General features: G+C 34.4%; 2 protein-coding genes across 2 annotated transcripts; both read right to left on the bottom strand.

Moving 5' to 3' along the window:
* Window positions 1-107: 107 nt before the first annotated feature.
* Window positions 108-3,720, bottom strand: LOC147287415 (CA-responsive protein). Its single transcript, XM_086242739.1, has 6 exons — window positions 3,054-3,720; window positions 1,416-1,468; window positions 1,099-1,186; window positions 901-999; window positions 587-708; window positions 108-479 (listed from the first exon to the last, which is right to left on the bottom strand). Exons 1-6 carry the CDS (start codon window positions 3,630-3,632, stop codon window positions 452-454), a joined length of 969 nt encoding a protein of 322 aa, XP_086098865.1. The 5' UTR covers window positions 3,633-3,720; the 3' UTR covers window positions 108-451.
* A 2,840-nt stretch (window positions 3,721-6,560) lies between these two features.
* Window positions 6,561-13,598, bottom strand: BGAL1 (beta galactosidase 1). Its single transcript, XM_086239173.1, has 19 exons — window positions 13,084-13,598; window positions 12,799-12,894; window positions 12,588-12,700; window positions 12,429-12,495; window positions 12,204-12,296; window positions 11,914-12,057; window positions 11,292-11,380; window positions 11,061-11,166; window positions 10,887-10,974; window positions 9,930-10,048; window positions 9,673-9,837; window positions 9,131-9,309; window positions 8,916-9,025; window positions 8,679-8,788; window positions 8,425-8,535; window positions 8,235-8,345; window positions 7,914-8,119; window positions 7,487-7,823; window positions 6,561-7,134 (listed from the first exon to the last, which is right to left on the bottom strand). The coding sequence occupies exons 1-19, from the start codon at window positions 13,264-13,266 to the stop codon at window positions 7,024-7,026; spliced, it is 2,538 nt and encodes an 845-aa protein (XP_086095299.1). The 5' UTR covers window positions 13,267-13,598; the 3' UTR covers window positions 6,561-7,023.
* Between the last annotated feature and the right edge of the window lie 9,487 nt (window positions 13,599-23,085).

Raw genomic sequence — 23,085 nt, 5'->3', positions numbered from 1 at the left:
TCAATTTTTATAATTTTTCCTCCCATCCATGGCCCACCCTACCCCACCCTGCCCATCCATGGCCATAGTTATGGCATTCCTGAGAACATTACTCTGAACAATACACCTTGAATTCTAAGTATAAAGTATACCCACCATAATTGAATGTAATTACAATATATCATTCTCAATAAATTAATGGAAAACTAGGGTACAAAATTTTGGCAAGCCCATGGGTTTAAATATGTAAAAACTGTCGCATTCCTTTTATAAACATTCAAGTTAGGTCAAATCCAAGACTATTCTACCAAAGAAAATCCCATGACTTTGTGATACCAACATATAGCCCCATCCAGTCAAGCTTAACCCAAAGAACCACAGTGGAAGTTGAAGACACTCCCTGTTACTGTTCACTGCTAAAATGACATAGATGATGAGTACAATCAGCAAGAAGTCACTGTCATCAGCTTGATCATGATCTTGGTTTCCTATTTTTCTGCCTGCATTTGATTTTGCAATGTGATTATTAGAAAGTCATGCTAGAAAGTAAAAGAGAAGGATTAAGTTGTTTTGGTAAACGAGTGGGGGTTAAACATTAGCCACCAACCAGAATGAATCCTTCTTTTCTTGTGCTAGTAACTCTTCAAATGAAATTTCAGTACATTCCACATCTTCCATTTGCTCTCTGGATTTGGCCTCCAACTCCATGCAGGCACTAATTTCAAGCATCTTTGATGATAAGGAAAAAATATCATTAGCTTATCGTATAAAAATGAGGGCAAGGGAGAAAGACAATTCAATTAAATATTAATTTTTTTCTTGTAAGGTATCTACTAGGAGAATAGAAAAATAAACAGAAGTCAAACTTCTTCAATCATAACTGCCATATATTATTTATAGGTTAAGGGTTATATTTAGTACCTTCTTGTATGCTGGTGAAAGCTTAAGCTGTTGTTGGAGCCAATTGTAGACAGATGTATCCTCTTCCAGTCTCTTCTGTTCTAATTCTAGCTTGCATATCTGAAAAATCAATGCATAAATCCTCTTGAAAGATGACCCAAGTACTCGGTAACATTACTAACTACCAATTTCCAAAATTCTTTTATAAAGCCGGCCAACCTGTTGACGAAGGCGGTCAAAAGAAGATCTGTCTGCCTTGAATAGTAGAGCCTTTGTTATCGTGAATTTACGTTGAATGACATCTGCCCTGTTACAGAAAAGGAAAAAAAGAAGAAGGTGGAAGTTAAAGTAGTGATGAATTTGAGAAAAGAAAGATGATTCCAGGAAATCCATATGATGATAAAGAGTCTTCAGGTCAGGAAAAAAAAGAAAAGAAGAAAGAGATGAAGAGTCTAAATCACTTGATACTTCATATATACTAAAAGCAGGGAACAGGGAGAAGGGATTAGTTCATTGGATATAATTTTAGAATGTACTTGTGCTGTAGTTCATTTCTAGCCTCAACCAAGCAATTAGCAAACTGTCCAACCTGCATATATGAGAACACGAAGTATTATTATAACATTGCAGGTTTATCCCTTAACTATTCAACTATAAATAAGATGTGTTTGACAAGTCACACGTGTTACGGACTTAAAGAGGCTTGGGGTGTATCTATCATCAAAATTAAACCCTGAGAAAGTGAGAACAATAAGAATGGGATATATATCAGTAGTTCTAGCTATCTATTGATGTCTCTCTATCATTTTTCTCCAATTTACCATATTTTTCATGTAAGTAGAATACAGAATTCACAAGCCCATGGGGTTAGCCCAAATGGTGCAGGAGGGTGGGAAAAAGGGTCAGCACTAGGATAGGTTAATGGGATTAACCCAAGATTATGATGAGGCTTCTAAAGAACAGCTCAAAGTCTTGCTTGTATAGTACAACTATCAACGACACAAACAATAATTTCATTCATTCCCTGCACTGATGCACACTCTAAATATATAGATATTTTCAGCACTGAAGTTGACTAACTGACAATAAGATGACCTGAAGATGCAAACCCTCTTAAGCTCCAGTTTTCTGATTCTTCTAAAGGACTAACTCAAGATTAAGAAGTGCAGAAATAATCAAATTTTGTAAAGAATAACAATGTTGAAATATGTTTATGGCATTTTATTCCAGACAATTTCCTGAAGTCATTTAGTTAATTCCCAAATCCAACATTCCATTGTTCCTTATTGTACGATGAGATCTGTTTATAAAGATTTGAAGAATGGTTACCACTAACCTCATTTCTACCTCTAACACTGGACTTAGGTACCATAAGTTAATCTCCTTCAGCCGAGACTCAAGGTGAGCCCTAAGGTATAAGCTTTGGAATTACAAATCTTCACAGAAACACTGTAAAAATTTATAATTGAGTCTTGAATACAATCATATAATGCCTGAATAGTTTATTCTTCTTCAATTAGCAACATCATCAAGACAACCAAGCTTGACTATTTTTAACAGCGACGCTATAACACTAATCGAAATCCAAATTACAATGGAAGGAATCAAGCAAATGGCAACACTCTAGCCTCCCGGTTAGTATAAAACCATGGTCTCATTATCATTTCACATGTAAGAATAATCTATCATCTCATTCTCCAGCTGCTCATGAGGCCATACATTAATTTCAAATAACAATTCATAAGTCCTCTTATTTTCACACAAGTGATGCCAAACATAGGATTAGCAAAGAAAGCCAATCCTATGTTTCAGTAAATGGAGTAACCAATTGAGGCTAGCATACAAAATTCTGCAATATGCAATTACTTTTTAAACATGATATCCTGAACACTTACAAGGAGTAGGTTTTAAGAGTGCAACAAGAAAAATCCATTGAATTTATTTTCTCATTCCATCTAAGACTCTCCTAATAGCTTAAAGATGAATCTCACATTCATTTAAAGACATCTGAGCAGAACAAGATACAGCTAACATTCATTTTGTACCATCAATACTCACACTACATTAAATATACACTAACATTGTAAAACATTGTAGAAAAACATAACTAAACAGAAAAAACATTATTAAAAAATGTAAAAAAAATGAAACTTTTGGGGACCAAATTCAAAAACCTGAGCGAGTGTCAATTTCTTGGACTCATGGCATTTCATAAGCTCATCATATTGCTGCTTGATCTTCCTCTGTGTAGCACTACTCGATGATGTAAACGGGTAAAAACAAACCAATTCCTCCTTGATCCGAGAACCCAAAACCGGACCTGAATTCTCCTTATCACAGATATCTTCACCACCACCATCTTCTTCTTTCAAATGCGAGGAGGTGCTCTTCTTCTTGGCCCTCTTCTTCTTCTTCTTCACTCTCTGATGCTCGCCCGACTCGCACCTCTCCGGGTCGTTATCCGGGTCGCCACCACCCTCTCTGTTCACGAACAAGCTCGCCCATTTGGGAGAATCAGTGGGTAGGATCTCGACGAGAAGCTTGTGGGGCGGGTGGGCGAAATGGATCGGGTCATTTTCATGGTTCGGATTATGGGTCGTGCCCAAAGTCTCGGACAAAGAACGCTTTAATTCGAATAGGTCGTTCTGGGTCTGTTGCTTTTGCTCTGTTTTCTTCAGCTTTTTGTAAACAGAGAAGGAAAAGGCAAAGAGAGAAAAGGTGAAGAAGAAGATGAAGGAGCACAAAGAGAACATGGGTGTTTGCGTTTGTCTTTGAGTTTGTGTTTGTGAGTGACACTGACATGGAAATTTAGAACCCAGATTGGATAGATAAGGAGGTGCAGCAGCCGCCATTAAAACGCGTCATTCAAGAACGAAACAGAGGGAGAGAGAGAGAGAGAGAGAGCGAGAGAGAGAGAGAGAGAGGGAATTGCTTTGTGAATGGAGGGAGGCTTATGTCTGTGCGTGAGTGGGGGTTTTGAATTGATTGAAGGTGAGGTAAAGTGAGAGAGGAATGTGTTGGTGTTGTTGCTTCATAGTACGCTGCTTTGAAGCTTCTCTATTATCTTATTCACTCACTCCTACTCTCTGTCTTCGTGTTGCTTTTCTATGGAGAGAGAAGAAGATTGGGATTGGGCCTACGTGTGTGACATGCGCTGTTGTTTTGTGTTACATAACAAACTCTGTCATCCTACCCTACAAAGGCTACAATGTATAGAGTTCCTATTAAGGGATTTCTATGAGGGAGTTTCCATTAAGAGATTTCTGAGGGAGTTTCCATTAAAAGATTTCTAGGAGGGAGTTTTCATTAACAGTGTGTTTGGATGCTGAAGAAAAACTTGAGATTTAAAAAAAAGTCAATATTTCATGCATGGAAAATTAAAAGTTCTGTGTTTGGTCAAATTAATAGAGAAATTCACAAATTACGGGAGAAATATTTGTGAAATTTATAGAGCTGAAATCCTGAGTTTAAATTCCAACAAAATAGGCGTCATTTTACAATTCTTATGCAAGCATGAATTCTCTTTTCTAAGTGGGAATAAATTTGGAAATTCTAAAAAAACAAAATTACTCATAAAAACAAGCGGAAATTTTTTTTTCCATCCCGCCCAAAAAACAAACGTAGGTACATAGGTGCTTCTCTACATCTCAAAGCAGCCCGGTTCCGACAAAAATAGAAGCAGAACGACAAAAACCCAACTAGATCAGTCACCATGGTGCTATGCTGAAGAGATTTGCTAATTTGTTTCCCTTCTCACGTATGTTAATTTTATTTCACTACAAATACTCATGGGTTCTTTCTCTCTGATTTATAATATGATTTGATGGTTAATCTATGAATTTTCTTTGGGTGAATTGAGACATGGGTCTATGAAAGATTGCAAATAAAATTTATAGGTAGAGGAACAATTATATATATATATGTTAGCCCACAATCTAATCACAACTTACGACGGTCGGTGAACATATATATATATATCGACATGGTTTTGTGAACATATATATTATATATATATGCTATGACATAGGTATGTTCAGGGTCTGTGAATATATTAATCAATATGTGTGTGAGTATATTAATCAACATGTGTCGTGTATATATATATATATATGCTATGACATAGGTATGTTCAGGGTCTGTGAACATATTAATCAATATGTGTGTGAGTATATACCCACCCATATTAATCAATATGGGTATATATATATATATATTACGGCATGGGTCTGTGAGTGTATATATATATGTGTGTGTGTTACGACATGGGTTTAACGATTTTTCCAGCTATAATGGCATGAAACAAGCTCATATCAATCAATATTAGCAGTGAAGCATCCCTAAGACTAGGAACCCTAGCTCCTGCAATTATTTAAATTTTTTTTTACCACTGCACTATTTAAATTTTTAAATAACATCCGTTACCCAAACAATGAAATTTGTAATTTCTGTCATTTTCTAAATTCTACATACATATATCCAAACAATAAAAAATGCAATTGATGGAAATTTAATGATGAAGTTTTAAATTTCATCATTTATGAATTTCTATGAAAACTATAATTACTTCATCCGAACACACTATAAGAGATTTCTCGAGAGAATTTCTATTAAGGGATTTATACGAGGGAGTTTCAATTAAAGGATCTTTATATTATTACTTATAGTGTAATATATAACTATGTATTATATATTCACGGAATTTATTTATGGTACGAAGACTATATTATGTATAATTGTATAAGAATAGAATTAGCGGTTTACAAATCTAGTCTAATATAAAAAAATTGGCTTGAACTTGTTAAATTTAAGTATTAAGAGTGCGTTTGTAGGCAAAAATAATAGTATTAATATCGTATTTGTATGATATATGTGTACGTACGATTAAAATTTTCTATTATGTATATTCATATAACCTATGTTAACTTACCATTTATAAGAAAACTTGTGTAAAATTGTTTATGTCACTTATTAATGTTGAGTGCATAATGGCCACGCTAACAAATGGTATATGCCAAATTTAATGATAATTTTTTGTTTTAAACTTTTAGACAAATGTCATCTTTTAGAGTTATGGCACTCATCATTGCTACTTACTATTAATAAAATAAAATAAAATAAAATTAAAAAGTCTTTGCTACTTAACAGAAATAGCCCCACGCATATTCTTCATTATTTGTTGGCTTCTACTCATGGACTTCAAACTTTAAAGTCAAAACCCATGTACTACGGCTATTGGCTTAGAAAACAAAAGAAGGGAAATAAAAGGCAGAAACTAAGAAAAAAACTTGGCAGGTTTTTCTTTGGAGTTTTCTGACAAGATAAAATTAGGTTCAGAAGTGGAGAATTGCATTCTAGGTTTCGTTTGATAAGGTTTCAGATTTGACCCCTGGATTGAATGTGTCAACTAAGACATGACCTTATGGGGTAATGACTTTCTTATGATGTGATGGGTTAAGTTTTGGCTTTGCCTTATTTAGTGCTGGAGAACCTTGGTCAAAGCACTGGTGCCCTCCTTTTTGAGTTAAACCATGGTCTATGTGATGGAATGGTCCATAAAATTTCAAGGGAAAGGTCAGCTAAGCCTAATTGGCTTACTTGTACAAAAAACAAGCTACAAATTTGCAGTGTGGTTGGAATAAACCTTCACAGACATAGCACCAGGTGCTTATAATGGTCTCATATGGAGTTTGATAAGCTTTGATATAATTACTATTGAAAACTGTTTTACAAGAACAGAGCAATGAAACAATTGCTTCCCAAGTTACATAACGATTGAAATATTTAAATTACTAGGAAGCCAGATGCTTCCAAACTAAATAAATCATTGCACATGGACTCAATTAGTATCATCTCGATGTGCTTCTGATCCCCACTTCAATTTCCACCTTTTTGTAGCATGCAGAGCACCAATCAAAATAGAGGATAGTATATACATACAGCTTTATCCACAATCATCACAGACTATAGGCGTTCAACCATGTGGTGTGTTGTATATTTGTACAACTTCACCTTGGAAAAAAGCCAAAAATGAATGGTTGCACTGATCTTGTGTGCAGCTAAAGATAATTAAGTGAAATTGCTGTATTGGTGTGTGAATAAATCAATATAGGGCCTTCATTCATTTACTTGAGGGACTGAGAATCATTAGCTGCAAATGGCCTCCACAGAGAGTTTCTTCATGAAATTTGGACATGGATCCCCTCCAAAATTCTCAGGTGCTAAGTTTACGGAGCATGAGTTCTGTCCAATGCAACTCTGCAAGAAAAACAAAATTAATATTTATGCAGGATGTGGAAAAGGGGGAATAGGAGTAAAAGGAAACCAAGTATTAAACATTAGCATGGGCTTGGAAGAGGCAAAAGGTTCTTTTGAAACAACTGAGGCCATGAGGCTAAAGCTGGACTGTCTTTGTTAATTTGGATGAGCATTAGATCATGAGAAACAAGGATTTGCCAATAAGACCAAGGACTTGTTGGACAGAGCTGAGAATTCTCAGAATCAGCAAACTCGAAAGGAAGCTCCATGGCGGAGTTGCTAGTAAATTTATCAGTTTGCATACGAGTAAAAGCAAAGATGGCATTAGTTGGGCAAGATAGTAGCAGCATACCCTTTCAAAAGCATCGTACGAGTTGTGGGCATGACAGTTTCCCTCACGGAAGCTTCCACAAACCCCTTCTGGCGTTCCAAAGCTAGCAAACTTTATTGATGATATTTTCTGCCCAGGGCCACATGACAAATGAGCTTTAGGCCTCAGAGGTTTATTGATCTTGCCTGAGGCTTGCATTTGAAAACTCATTAGATTTGGTTGCCACTCATAAATATCGGCACATATGCTATCTACTTCCCTTCTAACCAAAAATATTCCATTTGGATCTCCACCCCACTCTTCTAACACAACCAACAAATTGCCTGTTGGGTTTAGCCATGAACGAGGAACATGGTACCTGAAATTGTTAACAATTAACCAGTTTGTCAGTAACTTTATTTAGAAAGCATTAACCGGAACTCCAAATCAAGTTCACTTTAGTACTTACCATCTCTGGGATGCCTCCCCACAGTTACTTAAGCACTTCTTCTCACTATATGTTCCAGCATAGTTACATTCTCCACAACTACCAGATGCTTTATAAGCAGGCCAGTAGCGGCCAATACTCCTGCCATTTATCCATACTTGACCTTTGCCCATGCTGCCCATATCTAAAGCCAATGGTGAATTTCCAGCTGGTGCGTTGAAAGTTGTCTAGAACCAATACAAAAGGGACACATTATAACATGTTTTTGACACAAGCTCAAACAGAATTTTTGTAACATTGGGAAACTAACAAATAAGGTTCATTGAAGTTTAATTTACTCACTTTGTACCATGTCAGAGGCTGCCTTTGTGCCACTAAAGACCCCTGAATCCACTCAACTGAGGAACTCCCACTGAGCGAATGAAGACTCAAAGCTTCTCCTTTAAGCCCAACCTGATTAAGGATATGCAATTTAATGAATCTCTCACATCCCAGGACAATAAGAGCAGGCAAACTAGAAGGCAAAACATACCTTATAAGACCATTTCTGCCATGACAAGTCCCTCCTTCCCTCATTAAGGCCATTTAACATGACCGGGCCAAGAATGCCAGCGTTCCAAGTCTCAAAATGGGGACCAACATTCTGAACACAAATCACAGACAAAACAAAGTCAAATTCAAAAGGCCTTGGGTGTATGTGATGAGTTAGCAAATATGTGTGTGTGTGTGTGTGTGTGTGTGAGAGAGAGAGAGAGAGAGAGAGAGAGAGAGAGAGAGAGAACGAACCGGGAGACCAACAGCAATGCTTAGAAGCGCAATTTGGTTGATACCAGCTCTCAAATTCACACCTTGACTAAATGTTAGTTTTGGGAATTCTAAACTTCCGTAAGCAGTTCCTGAGCAAATTATAGTAATAAAATATTATAGGGGGAAATTACACGATAATTAAACAATAATTTAGCACTGTTGGACAAAGAAATGTTCTCTTCTATATAGTGCGTAAACCAGAAATATGGTGCCCACCTGCAAGTTGACCATTGATGAAAACACGCAAAGCATGACCAGCTGATAAGACTGTGAGTACAGGATACTTTCCGCTTCTCAAAAATTCCTCATTGGGATCAATCTTAACACTGAAAAGGGAAGATAATAAAATGGCAATGTCATAAATCTGTCGGTGGTGTTTTCCTTAAAACAAATGTTTATGGAAAAAGACTGGATGGGGTTATGTTACTCACTCTGTCATATACCACAAGTAATCTGTGACATCTCTGGTGGTATTTATCTGCTCCAACAACCCGGACGTGGTAAATGAAGTGTCACCATAAGAGGCAGTCTCATCATTGTAAGCCTGCCAAGAGAATGCTCCATGAAGAGGAACACGGGGCATCTTCATCCGTGCACTTTGGGCCCCAACCTGTACACCAATATTGGTTAAAACTACATACGTTTTATTGTCTGAACTCCAAGAAGGGATATATCTTAAAAAGGACACTTTTCATTTCTTTACATCAAGGAATATATACAGAAGTTCAAAACCACAAATCACCTAAATCATGAATAGTGTGTGAAAATTGACTCTATATTATCAATATCTACCTGAATACAATTTTCAGAGGAGATTTCTTTCTTCCAGATACATAGCTTATTTATTAATTTACCAAATCTGAAATATTTCATCAAAGTGACATTCATAATATGGAGCGCCAAATCAATTCTGACAACCATAATGGGTAATATTAAAAGAATGTAATCAATCAATCAAAAGCTTCTTTCTCACCCTTGCAGTGTTGTAAACTGTGTTCTTGCAGTCAGGAAGGATGCTAATAGACCAAGGAGGCAGGTTGTAATGCATGTTCCCAAATGCCACTTTCGCAAATGATCTTGGATTGTAATTTGCAAGAAATGCAGAACAAGCTCCAGACTTTGATTTGAATACATGAGCCTATATGGTGATAATGGTAACAATAAGTTAGAAACCTTCCGAATCAATTTGAAAATTGATAAAAAATTTCAAAGTATCTTAAGTAGTTTAACCTCTTGATAATTTCCAAGTGGTGTGACAGTGGGATCTGCAGAAACTAGAGCTGGTTCGCACAGTTTTATTGCTCTATGGAGGTCTTTCAAATGGCCCCATTTAGGTTGCCTCAGTAATCCTGCATAAAGAAAGAGGCAGGATTTTTCATATTCAAGCAAAAATACATATCTTTACAAATTTACCAAATCCATTTTAAACTTTCAATTACTGTAGGGGGAAGAAAAGATGCTAGAGAAAATGAGGGTTAGTTTTATGGCCCTTCAGGTGGCAAACTTATCAATAGACTAATATAGAAATATAACTAGGAATATATAAATAATTTTCCTACAGGCCAATGTCAAGACTCAAGAGATTGATCATTTGTAGAAAGGGTCCATGCAAGACAGTAATATGTGCATCCAAAATTTGCTTTTTTTTTTTTTTTTCTTTCAGTTCTATGATTCCAACTGTATGTGGCAATCACAATCTTTATACAAGGACAAAGGGGGAACTTAGTGACCAAATTTCTATGAGAAACTACATATGCCGCTTGCAGTCACTTTATAGTCAATCTCTTGCTTACCAGATATTACTATATTAGGTGTCGCCAATTAAATGCAGTTCCTCTTCTATCTAGTCATTGCAACGACCATGCTGTTGCCGAATCACAACATACCACATCACAATATGGTGGGACACTATTATTAATAACACAAAATGCAAAGATGATAAACTGACTTTTCCTCTTGCCATATGGTAAAAGGTGACGCAAGCACCCACTTGGCTGCATGTGGCACAGGGTGCTTGGTGACAATATGATTACATCAACCATAGAGAATCTGGAATTTAAACTTAATTCCCGCCTTCTCTCATTATAAAAGCAAAAATATAAAAAATAAGATCTACTCAAAGGTCTGTATTCAGACTGTAAAAATCAAATGTTTAATAATTTATAGAATTCAATCCTTTGCACATACCATATTCATCAAGAGGAGCGTCATAATCATAACTAGTAGCGATGAAAGGACCACCAGCAGTTCGGCCAAAATTTGTTCCTCCATGGTACTGGAATCATAAAACATGCAAATTACATTTGTTTGCTATGTTCAGGAATTTTGTTTCATGTGGTAACTTCTATAAGATAGCCTTACCATATAATAATTAATGAATGATCCACCCTTCTGTATAAACCTTGCAACTGAAAAGGCCAAGTCCTCAGCTGGTCGGTAAGGAACTGGACCTCCAAACTCGGTATACCTGCAGAAAAACATAGAAAGCATAGTCAGAAGAAGCTCATGAGCTATTATAACCTATAAGCCTTGGGTAGGTGATACAATTACAAGAACTGGTTTCTAATATGGGTGACAAGCTTGGAAAATTACCATCCAGTCCAGGCTTCTGTCCACATCTTCGGTTTATAAGCCCTGTTTGGAGAGAAGTAGTCACAGTAGAAGCCATTGCAGGCATTAATCTGTTGAGACGAAATTTTATTAGAAAAAGTAAAAAAAAAAAAAATGAATGAAAACAGGAATGGATAACAAGTCACACTAAGGCAAATGTCAAAACGTGTACGTTAAAGCTGACAAATTCAACAATACAACTCTCAAATCAGCTTACAAATGAAATACATTTCCAGCATTTCCAAGATACGAAAAGGCCTTAATAATTTTACCTACAGCACTACCAATACAAGTTGAAAGGGCATGAGCATAGTTAAACAAAGAGACATGACATCATTCAATCATTACAAAACCTCTAAAAGGGCCAAAAAATATTAAATAATGACAGTGTACAGTGTGTGTAAGTGAGAAAGAGAGAGATTAATGCTCAGCCATGTGCAATGAGGAATCATTATTCATATCAACCATGACCAACTCGGAGACAACAAACTATTGAGTAGCAACCCCACTAAGAAAGAGGGAACATAACATGAGAACCATCCACAAATGGGTTCCAGAACATGACAAGGAAAGGAGAAGAGTGATAAAGTTAGACTACGCTTACAATAGGATCAGGGGCATCATCTTGTTTGCACATGACCCAGGGGACTCCAGTGCCTAGTCCCACAGCCATCTTCGCTGCCCAGCCAGAGTAGGCTTTACCTGGTGCACCAAGTTCGTATTCCATGGGTCCATACTCATTTTCAATCTGTCACATATGGTAAAAGATACTTCTCTCAGTTTACTAACTCCATTCGTGGAATGTGTGACAAATTTGAGTAAAACTTTTGCAAGGAAAAATTAAAGCTGCAGATTGGATTCAAGGAAAGACTACAATGGTTTACTTAAGGCTACCTGGGATAGAATTATTGGACCACCTTGAGACTCGAACAACCTTTCTGCTTTCATCATATTTACAATCTTTGTTGTGAATCTTTGCATTTGAGCCTTCATAAAAATATTCAGAAATCAAATTTAATCAAAGTGTAAATAAATCAAATCAATGAAATAGCAAAAAAGACAGGAATATATATTATATATGGAAGAGGAAACTTCAGGTGTAAGATGATAATGCCAAACCTTAAAAGGCCCATTATCTGTTCTGAATTGGATACCAGGAACGTACTTCAGCCAAACAGGGAATCCCCTGAAAATTGTAACAATAAATTTTGCTTAAAATCTCATAACTTTGTACTGAACTGATGCTATTTTTAGAAATTACATAACTTAGACTATTACCCGAAGTTCCACTCAGCACAAACATAAGGACCAATCCTGAGATGAACATAAAGGCCTGCCTGCTGAATCAGCTTGATAAACTTGACCAGATCATAGTTGTCTTCAAAATAGTACTACAAAAGAGGAAAATAAAAATAAGGAAAAATTGTAATGTGTAATTGCATGGCCAGAAAATAAAGCATCAAAAACAGATGGTGTCACTATCAATTACTTTGCCAGGTGAGGGTTCATGCCCATTCCAGAAAACATAAGTCTGGATCACATCTAAACCTCCTTCTTTTGCTTTCTGAACAAGATCTGGCCACATCTGAAACAAAACCAAAAATCCCAAGTCTTAAAAGAGATCAAAAAATACTAGAACCAAAAAATAAATTAATTAAAGAGGATGAGGATGAGAATATAGAGGTACCCAGCTGGAGAAAAACAATTAAGGAGAGCAAGAAAATCAAAAGACAGAAATTTAGAGAGACCCATGAAGCACATTTGGCAATGTTACCTCAGGGGAGCTTCTTGGGTAGTGAATAGATCCAGAAATGAGGATCTTCCTCTGCCCATTAATGATAATAGCCTTAGAGTCATATGACACAGAGGCTCTCACAGAACAAACCCATGATGAACACAACAACACCACCAGCACCAGCACCACATTCCACATTGCAAGCCTCAGACCCATGAACATAAACAGCAAGCTTTTCCACCCTTAAGCTCCACCAATCCAAAGCAGTGCCCTTTTTGTTATATTCTTTCTTCTTTGTTTCTCTGCCACTTTAGCATATGCTTCCTTTGGTGTTTGGGTGTCAGAGAGAGAAAGACAAGGAAACCCAGCTGGTTATGTCTTTCTTTTTCTTTGTCTGAGAGGTCTCTTTATTTTCTTGTAGGGAAAAATGGGAGATGAAATGAAAGAAAGTGAGAGAGAGAGAGAGAGAGAGAGAGAGAGAGAGAGAAATGAGGTTTAGGGAGTTGGGTTTTCAGACTAGTGTAGTACCACTGCCAGTAAGTGAAGATTAATGGTTTATGTGTGCAAAAATGAAGATGCTTTGCAGCTGGTTTTAAACACTGAAGTATGGAGGCTTTCAAAGTGACTGTGGGTCCTGTGTGACCCACTCTCAAGGCCTTTGGGACCCATATTTTGGCCTCACTCTCACTGAGAAGGAAGCTTTATCCAATGGGATCGCGATTGAATTTCCTTCTTATTTTTGTTTTGTGGAAAAAATGCTTGTTAATAGAAAAAATAGTTTATTTTGGTCTGAAGTTCTGAACAAAAAAAAGTTCTTTTTTTTTGGCCAGGGAAAAAAAATAGTGCAAGTGTTTAGAGAAAAGGGTAATTAACCCTTGATCTCTTTGGCTGTTTGTTAATTTGTATCTTTTTATAGTTTCACAAAGATTCTCAACTCAATCCCCATACGGTCGGTTCTTATTTTATTAGCCGAAATATTTGTGTCTGTTCTATTGATTTTCAACCCCACTCGCATATAAAACGCGTGAAATGTAATAAACACTAAATATTTTTTTTGGTCAAATAAACACTAAATATTCAACGTGAATATTTTTGCTGAATAAATGCAATGTGCATTTCAGGGTCTTCTAAAAGAAAGTACATTTCAGGGTCACCTCGGTAAATATAAATTTTATTTTACAAGCAAATCCAATTGGTTGATTTGTTGAATAGGTCTATTCACGTGTGGTTTGGGCGCGTGATGAAGCATCCCTCTTCGTAATCACGCTAATTAATCTTTTTAGTTTTGATTTTTTATTAATGCTTTGAATAATATGTTTGTCAATTGTCACGGACTTTTGTAGGACTCATCACAAGTCAATAAGTCATACACGTTTTTCTCAATATCCACAGCCCAGTAGCCCACAGGCTTTTTTTTTTTTTTTTTATGAGAAAATATCCACAGGCTTTGCATTAGCAAAACTTTGGGTAAAAAAATGTAAACTCCGACATTTTTTTTTATATTTCCTTGTTATATGTCAAATTGAATCATGAATAAGGTTGATTTCTTGTATGAATACGTAGTACAAAGTATAATTTATAACATATTAAATTATTTAGTAAGAAAATATTGTACAAATTATACATGAGATTGTCTACATGCCGATAACAAGCTTGGATTTGAACTTGGATTTAGTTTAATTGTTAGCCATATAATTAACATATACCACTCAATGATTAATTAAAGAGAAAACTTTAGAAAAATAACTCTTAATATACCACTTGTGGCAATTGAGAATGTGATATTCACTTTGTTACAATTAAGAATCTCAAATTTGTTATTTAGCTCAATTAAAAGTTTTCAATTAAAAATATTAATTTTGAGGGGAAAAGCATCTCTTTGCCTAAAAAATAATTATATAAAAAACTAAATGAAACTAAAAAAATCCACAAACCCTTCCACACCCAGCCCCAACCATCCCCACCTCCACCTCTTCCCTTCTCCGGTCAGCAGCAGTCCCTTACGGTCGACGACCCTCCACACTGGCAACTAAGGGTGGAATCGATTCGGTAACCGAACCGATTGGCATGAACCGACTCCGGCAAAATGGCACAAAACGGGACCGCCGAAGTCAATACCGACTGTTTCAGGTTCAGTGGGCTTCGATCGGTGATTTGGTGGTTCCGATCAGTGATATCACAACCGTTTCTGACACGGATATTGGCGGTTCGGTACGGTTTCAATGCCGAAACTGAAATTTCAACAAACACAACTGACCAATCGATTTGGATATGAGGTCGATTTTTTTCGGTTGAGCGGTAAAAAAACCCAGCCATATTGGCAACCCCTTCCCCTGCACCGGCCTCTCTTATGCCGCATCTCTATCTTTCTCTCTCTCACTCAGCGCCAACACACCACCACCATCAGGGCTCCTCTTCTTCTTCCTTGGTCTCCCTCTTTGTGGTGGTTGAGTGAACTTCTTTTGTGAAATCTGCGGCGGCTTCTGCTAAAATTGAAGCGTGCGGCCATGAAGGAACATTGTATGGAGTGAGTCTGAGCCCTAGGTTCACTGAAATCACAAAATTGAATCAGATGTGCGTCTGTGAGTGTAGAGAGAGAGAGAGAATAAGAAAGAGAGTACCTAACTTTGTTGGGTGAAAGAAGAGGAGAGAAGCGAAGGGAGGGTGAATGGAGCAGAGAGAGATGCGGTGCAAGGGGAGGCCAGTGTGGGGGGAGAGGCTTGATGAAGCAGAAGGATGGGTCGCCGGAGAGGGGAAGGAGGTGGGGTGTGAGAGGTTTTGTGGATTTTTTTATTCTTTTTATTTCTTTTAGTTTGCAAACTATTTTTATTTTTTAAGTAAAGAGTCGTTTTTGCCCCCTCAAAATTGGTATTTTGGATCAAAAATTCTTAATTGAGTCAAATATAGAGTGTGACATCTTTAATTATAATAAAGTGAATGTCACATTTTCAACTGCAACAATAAGGATAGTAAAAATCATTTTAATAAAATTTTTCCTTAATTAAATTGCTTTGCGTTTCTACAATTAATGTAATCAAGGGAAAGGAATTCATTACTTCATTGTGGAACCTTGTTCTATATAAGTAGCCATGGTTAATTAGTGATGATGACGATGTATTATATATGCCTAAGTTGCCAATTGTCAATGCACGCACCTCGTTTTGGAGTTGTCCAATCAATTATGATCCATTACTAATTAATCATCATATATGAGTCAAGATTAAAAAAATCATTATATTTATTAGTATTAATCATGTATTATATAAGAGTATAATTGCATAGAGTAATTTTCAAACTATAGATGTAAACTTAATACTACACAAATCATTTTTTTTGCCCCACTTCACAATGTTCATGGTTCACATTGTCATTTTTTAATTTCTCTTTCAAGGTTTATTCATGCAAAAAAAAAAAAAATTAGACATCTAACTTTAATATTGAAATGAATTAACGAATACAATGTGTTCGTCATGAACACTAAAATGGTCATGATGATAATTAAATAGCTAATCGATTTAATTAATTTTGACCATGAATAATTTTTAAATGAGAACCTAAAAAGTATACGTCTATAATTATGAAAGTATTGTAGAGTAGGCCAAAAGAGTATAGTTTGTGGCCGTATTAATTAAGTTATATATATAGTAGTGTATGTTTGAAAATAAATTTATTTACAATCATATTGTAAATCATATATTTCATATATTTATTTGTGGTTGACATATTGATAGTTTTAACTTTTATTAATTTACATAGTTGATCCATGGAGATATATGGTTGATTAACTGTCAAACATATATGGTTCTTAATTATTTAACCTCAATAGCAATCAAATTAATGATGATGAGGATGATTGCTAGCTGCGATCGATTGATGGCATCAGATTGGTAAGTTCCGTAATGCATTGTTGTTGCCACACACATGCAATATCCCAAAATGAATGCGACCATTGATTAATTAAGTAGGTGAAGAGTGAAGACTCATTTTACAATCAAAATTAAGGGTGTAGGATGATCGATAAGTATTGTGTATAGCTAGAGCTAATTAAAACACAGTCATATGAAAAGCAAGATTTGATTGCAAGAATTAAGTTTGCAACTTTTAGCAGGCTGCTTAAAATAATGCATGCAACCACCAGTCTACCAACCAGTTACTCATGAACCACTTTCCTTCTCTTCATTCAATTCAATGAAGAGTACCTCGAAACACCATGTTCATTTCATACACCACTGGCATCATTTTCAATTAGGTCGTCTAAATAAGGAGAAACTTGGCTTTTTCTTTCTTTGTTTATTTGAGTTAAATATTTATTTCAATTCTCAACATGTTTTTGTATATATATATTTTTTTTAAAGAATTAAAGATTTTATATTGAAAATTTGAGGTATTGCATAGTAATTTATAAAGATTTAGGTTACTATTTATATTGCCAATTGATTTTAGAATAAATACTTAAATTTTTTTATAATATCACAGTAAACTCGTATTGGGCTAAATGAACAGCCACACATATTTTCACATGTTAGATTTGAGTGATATTGCACATGCAGAAATGTATTAAGAGTAAGATCTCACATAAAAAATGTGAGGTCCTATAAAGTAGTTTATAAGAGTTTAGATTATATTTTTTTTATTATCAATTGATTTTGAGATGAATTTTTTTTTTATTTTTTTCTTAATATTTAGGATAAAAATTTTGTTAGCATCAGTCACTTACACGCTTTTGAATGACTGACAACATTGATAGTAATTATGACCAATTAATGAAATGCAGTCACTTGTCAGTTGTCACATGGATAAACATTTAGCTGTCAAACAATGTATATATCCAATTTATATTCTCCTTGGATCCCAAAAATTTAAACTGTCATAAACCGAGTCACAATGTGTATGAAGCTTACATAGCAATTAGCAAACCTAGAGATAATGCCTTTTTGCTTTTAACCAAACTTCTTGCCATGTCTTCTAATCCACTCAAGCATAAGGATGATCACATGGAAATCAAAAGGTAACAAAAGTGGAGCTCCATGGTTCATATCGCTTGTAATTGCAACAAAGACTTGTATGGGCCTAATTATGATCTCTCGAGGTTTAATTTTATTCTCCACCAAAATTCTTCAGAAAGCAAGTTGTGAAAAAACAGCTGAGATAATGCCTTTTTTGCAAGAAAAATAAAGAATAATAAACTAATTAAAAATATTGTATGCATATATATATATATAATTGGTTGAGGAAAATACAGAAAGCTTTCACTTTCAGATATCAAAAAGAAAATGGTGATGGCTTACTTGCCCGGAAGAGACGGTAACAGAAATACAAAAGAAAAAGCAAAAGAGCCAGAGAGCTTTTATAAAGGTATTGTATATTTGTATGCATTAATATTATTAGTATTATTAATATATTAAGAGTCCCATAAACAAAGCAAAGCATGCAAAAGAGAGAGAGATAAGAGGCTTGCATGCACTCCTCCTCCACACCTACCGATCCAATATATTCCCCGTACCATGCATTATTATTTACTAGTTTAAGGTAAACGCCTACTTACTTCCCCCTATTTCCAAGATTTTTTTGTTTTTTTTTAACATATTTCCAAGATTGTCTAAACCTAAATCATATTACTTTAATAAAGCTATTCTCTTATTATGTTAGCCTCTATAAGACTAGCCACCCTTCTAGCCTTCTAGGTAGCTAGTAAATGGCAATTTTGTTCTTAGGAGTGCAAACTTTGCTTCATTTAGTGAAGGGTATTTGTGAACTTTCACTTCCATTCATTGGATGGATGTGCTTTGTTGTTTAATAGGAAAAAATGTTCTATTATATTCACAAATTTTGTTGTTTTCCAAGTTTTCTTTCCATGCATGTTAGCTGTGGAGGAGAATCTGAGCAGTAAATTAATGGTACAAATTAAAATAAACAAGAACGCGGTTTTCATATATTTGGTTGATTAATCTATAGAGATTAATTCCAAAATTTTGATCAAATATATATAGATATATGCATGCAATTATTGTTGATGTATACATATATATATATATATAAATCCAAGCTGCAGATCGAATGGAAATTTCCACAACAGTTCAAACATATGGGACAGATATATAATATAATGCAGAAATTTCATATTCAATTATATATAAGATCCGTTGACTTTAGATACCAAATTATAATGTTTTTTTATTTTAACCACCAAAATATTTATATAATTTCACTTTAGATACTAAATTTCAGTTTAAGTACTAATTTTTAAAAATATAGTTATATTGAGCTGTGACTGTCTAACAGTCATAACTTTTTGGCTCAAGTATATTTATATCCACCAACTATAGGGTCTATTTTAAATTGGTCCACGAACTATAAAATATTTTAAATTTCCCCATTAACTATAGGGTTCATTTCAAGTTGGTCCACGAATTATAAAACATTTCAAATTTTCCTATTAACTATATGGTTCATTTCAAGTTGGTCCACGAACTAACAAAAAACATACAAAATGATAGACAAAATCGGGTTGACAAAAAAACTGAACTGAACCGGATTATTTATATATATATATTTATTTATTCAAAATATATAACTATAAAAGTTATATATTTTGAATAAAAAAGGTATAAGGTGTTTTTGGAACATGCTGAGTTCGAACCCATGACCACTTGAGGAGAGTGAAAGTGTGAATTCCCACTACATCATTTAGTCACTTATGATATTTAAGTATATGCAATATATTTATAGGTATACTGATACTTGAAATATAATAATTTATAAAATTATAATTTGTATTCTACACCATAACATTATACACTAAACCATAAAGTCTGAAACCTTATACCTTAAAAATTAATCCTATACCCTAATAATTTTAGTATATAAATTATAAATTATAGTTTTGGACTTTTAGTAATATGTTTACAATACAGAAATTATAAATTATATAAAATATAAACTAGTAAAATTTTTAGACTTTTTGCAATGATAATATTTAAATAGAGACCTAAAATAATATCTTAAAAAAAATGATAGATAAACTATGTTTAATTTTATAAATTATTATATTTCAAGTATTAGTCTGCATATAAATATATTGCATGTACTTGAATTTCATAAGTGGTTAAGTGGTGTAGTGGGAATTCATACTTTGACTCTCCTCACAAGGTCATGGGTTCAAACCCTAACATGTGCAAAAAACAACTTACATCTTTTTTATTCAATATATATAACTTTTATATAATATAAAATATATAATAATAAAAAATGCTCTAAAACTAACTAGTTAGTAAGTTAATACAAAACTAACCACCATGTTGGGCCCACTGCACAATGTAATTTCAAAATTCGAACTGTTTATTTTTTAGGCCCTACTTCAAATATCATTCCTGTAAAAAAATCTTCAAAATCGGAAGTCATTTAGCCATTTGATTATAATAATAACTATTTCTATGCTTTTATCGAAAATACTGATCATCTGTTTATTTGATCTCAATTAGATGACTACATGATTTTCGATTTAGTTGATTTTTTGCAATGATGATTTTTTAAGTAAGGCCTAAATAATTAATGGTTCGGATTATGAAATTAGTGATGTGGTGGGCCCAAAAGCATGGTTAGCTTCGTATGAACTTGCTAACTGGTTAGCTTTAGAGCACTCCTCTATAATAAAATATATAAATAATCCGGTTCGGTTCAGTTTTTTTGTCAACCCGGTTTTGTCTACCATTCTATATGTTTTTTGTTAGTTCGTGGACCAACTTGAAATGAACCTTATAGTTAATGGGGAAATTTGAAATATTTTATAGTTCGTGGAGCAACTTGAAATGAACCCTATAGTTAATGAGAAAATTTGAAATGTTTTATAGTTCGTGGACCAACTTAAAATGGACCTTATAGTTGGTGGATATAAATGTACTTGAACCTAACTTTTTTATTGATTTGTTATTTTTTCAATATTTGTAAGGCTTAAACTTTAATGTTTAGTTTCTGAGTTATAAGACTTCATCCACCAAGCCTAAATGAAAAGCATTAAACCCTTATAAATTTTGAATTTTTATGAATTTGAAACAGTCACAATTGTGACTATTCGACAGTCACAACTGTATATCAAACCAATTTATGACCTAATCCAAAATATTTTGCTCTAGGTTAGTACCTAAATTAAAAAAAATTAGTGTCTTGCTGCTTTTCTAAAAAACTATTGATATTTGATATTTAATTCAAATTTTCTATTATATATACTCCCACAATATTGTGGAACATTTTTCAGATATTTTTTTAAAGGTTAAACAAAATGCAATGCGAAAAAACGAATAGGGAATTTGCATAAATATTGAAGTACGTTGAAGCATCAAGAAAGTGAATAGAACTATATATTGATAAATATGTATAGTTAAGGGCATTAAAGTGGAAAAGGCATATATGACAATATGACATGCATATATCTTGCAAGAGATAGTTACTTGTAAATGTAATATTGTAATGCCCATCATATATGGCCTTTCATGACCCCCAACCAACTGTTGTATAAATATATACCCACCACCCAAAAGGGCCTTTCCCATTTTTGATGGCAATTGGCAAATGATGCTAAATATTATATATGCTAAGATATATACAATCATTACTAATTTAGAATCTGATTCAATAGGACGTACGTTATTCTATATACGTATATATTAGTGGTTGTTTTGTTAATTAAATAAATTATTTAAAAATGTCATTTCTATGTCGATTATTAGAAGATGAGAATAATCTTATAAAAAGACCATATATAGTAAATACATTTTGTATGTAAATAACAAATACAAATGGACTAATATATCAAATCCAATTCCTCTCTTATGGGTATCTCATTCTTATATAAATGGTAATACGTATACACACTTATATAGCATGTTGTAAATTCACAAACTCCTTTGTCCATACACTCAATACAAGACATGTACAATTGTACACACTACAACGAATATTTCTTGCATATTTGGGCAAAGCCATATATATACATGCATGAATGTTTGCGTGACAATGAGGGAGTGGGAAAGTCCAAAAGTGGCCAAGATGTGACCAATCTGGTGTTTGAAATTGGAAGGATAAATTTTGTACGGGGCTTGTCCCATCGGAGCATCTCTCATATGAGGTGGGACCCACAACCATGTGGGTCCCATCTCATGTGAGAGATGCCCCAATGGGGGCAAGCCCCACCGAGGACTCGCTCGAATTGGAATCACATTCATGTTTATTTTATATATACCAAACCTAACCCTCACATAATCCATATTCCTCTTTCCAATTATCACCCCATATTGGACAGTTTTGGCAGAGCTCAGAGCTCTTTCCCGCCCATTTGACTGTTGGGACAGTTTTTCAACTTAATGCACCGAATTGCGTGAAGCATGCAATTTTCCATTAAAGACAACAACAACAACAGCCAAACAGCGCTCAGTTTTTGAAATTCGGAAACCATATTTTTATACTTAGATTTTTCTCCCGTACGTGTGAATCACTATAACAAATTAACAACCATGAGTTCCTAGCTTCCACCCCAAATAACTCTTTTTTAAAAAATAAAAAATAAAATAAAAACACTTTTGTCTCATACGAATAACTGGAATTTGAGACAATGAATGTATGTGTTTAATAGGTATTAATATTGAAAGAGATGTCTGAATTTTAATTTTAACTTATTGATTTGGTAGTGAAATAAAGATTCGATTTGGCGTTGTATACTTCACTTTTCTTGACACCACTAGCTACCATCAATATCGAGTGGTTTAATTTATATATAAGATTTATGATGATGTGTTTGGTTTATAGATAAAGAGTTCTCTTAAATTCATATTAATTTGTCATTTTTGTATCAAGTGATCTTCAATATTTTGATTAGTTAGTTGATCTTTGGTTATAGCAATGGAGTTAAGCAATGAAATCTATTTCATTGTTTGGTTGAGAATTGAAATTAACTTTAGAATCAAAATCGAAATATTTGAGGCTCAAAGCTTGGAGTTAATTAAGTTTTTTATCACAAATTTGAAGCTTAGAATTATGTCAGATTTT

Source organism: Dryas octopetala, chromosome 4 (genome assembly GCF_963921425.1).
Source record: "Dryas octopetala chromosome 4, drDryOcto1.1, whole genome shotgun sequence".
Lineage (NCBI taxonomy): Eukaryota > Viridiplantae > Streptophyta > Magnoliopsida > Rosales > Rosaceae > Dryas > Dryas octopetala.
Note: the sequence above shows the minus strand (reverse complement) of the source record. Positions and strands in the feature narration are given on the sequence as shown.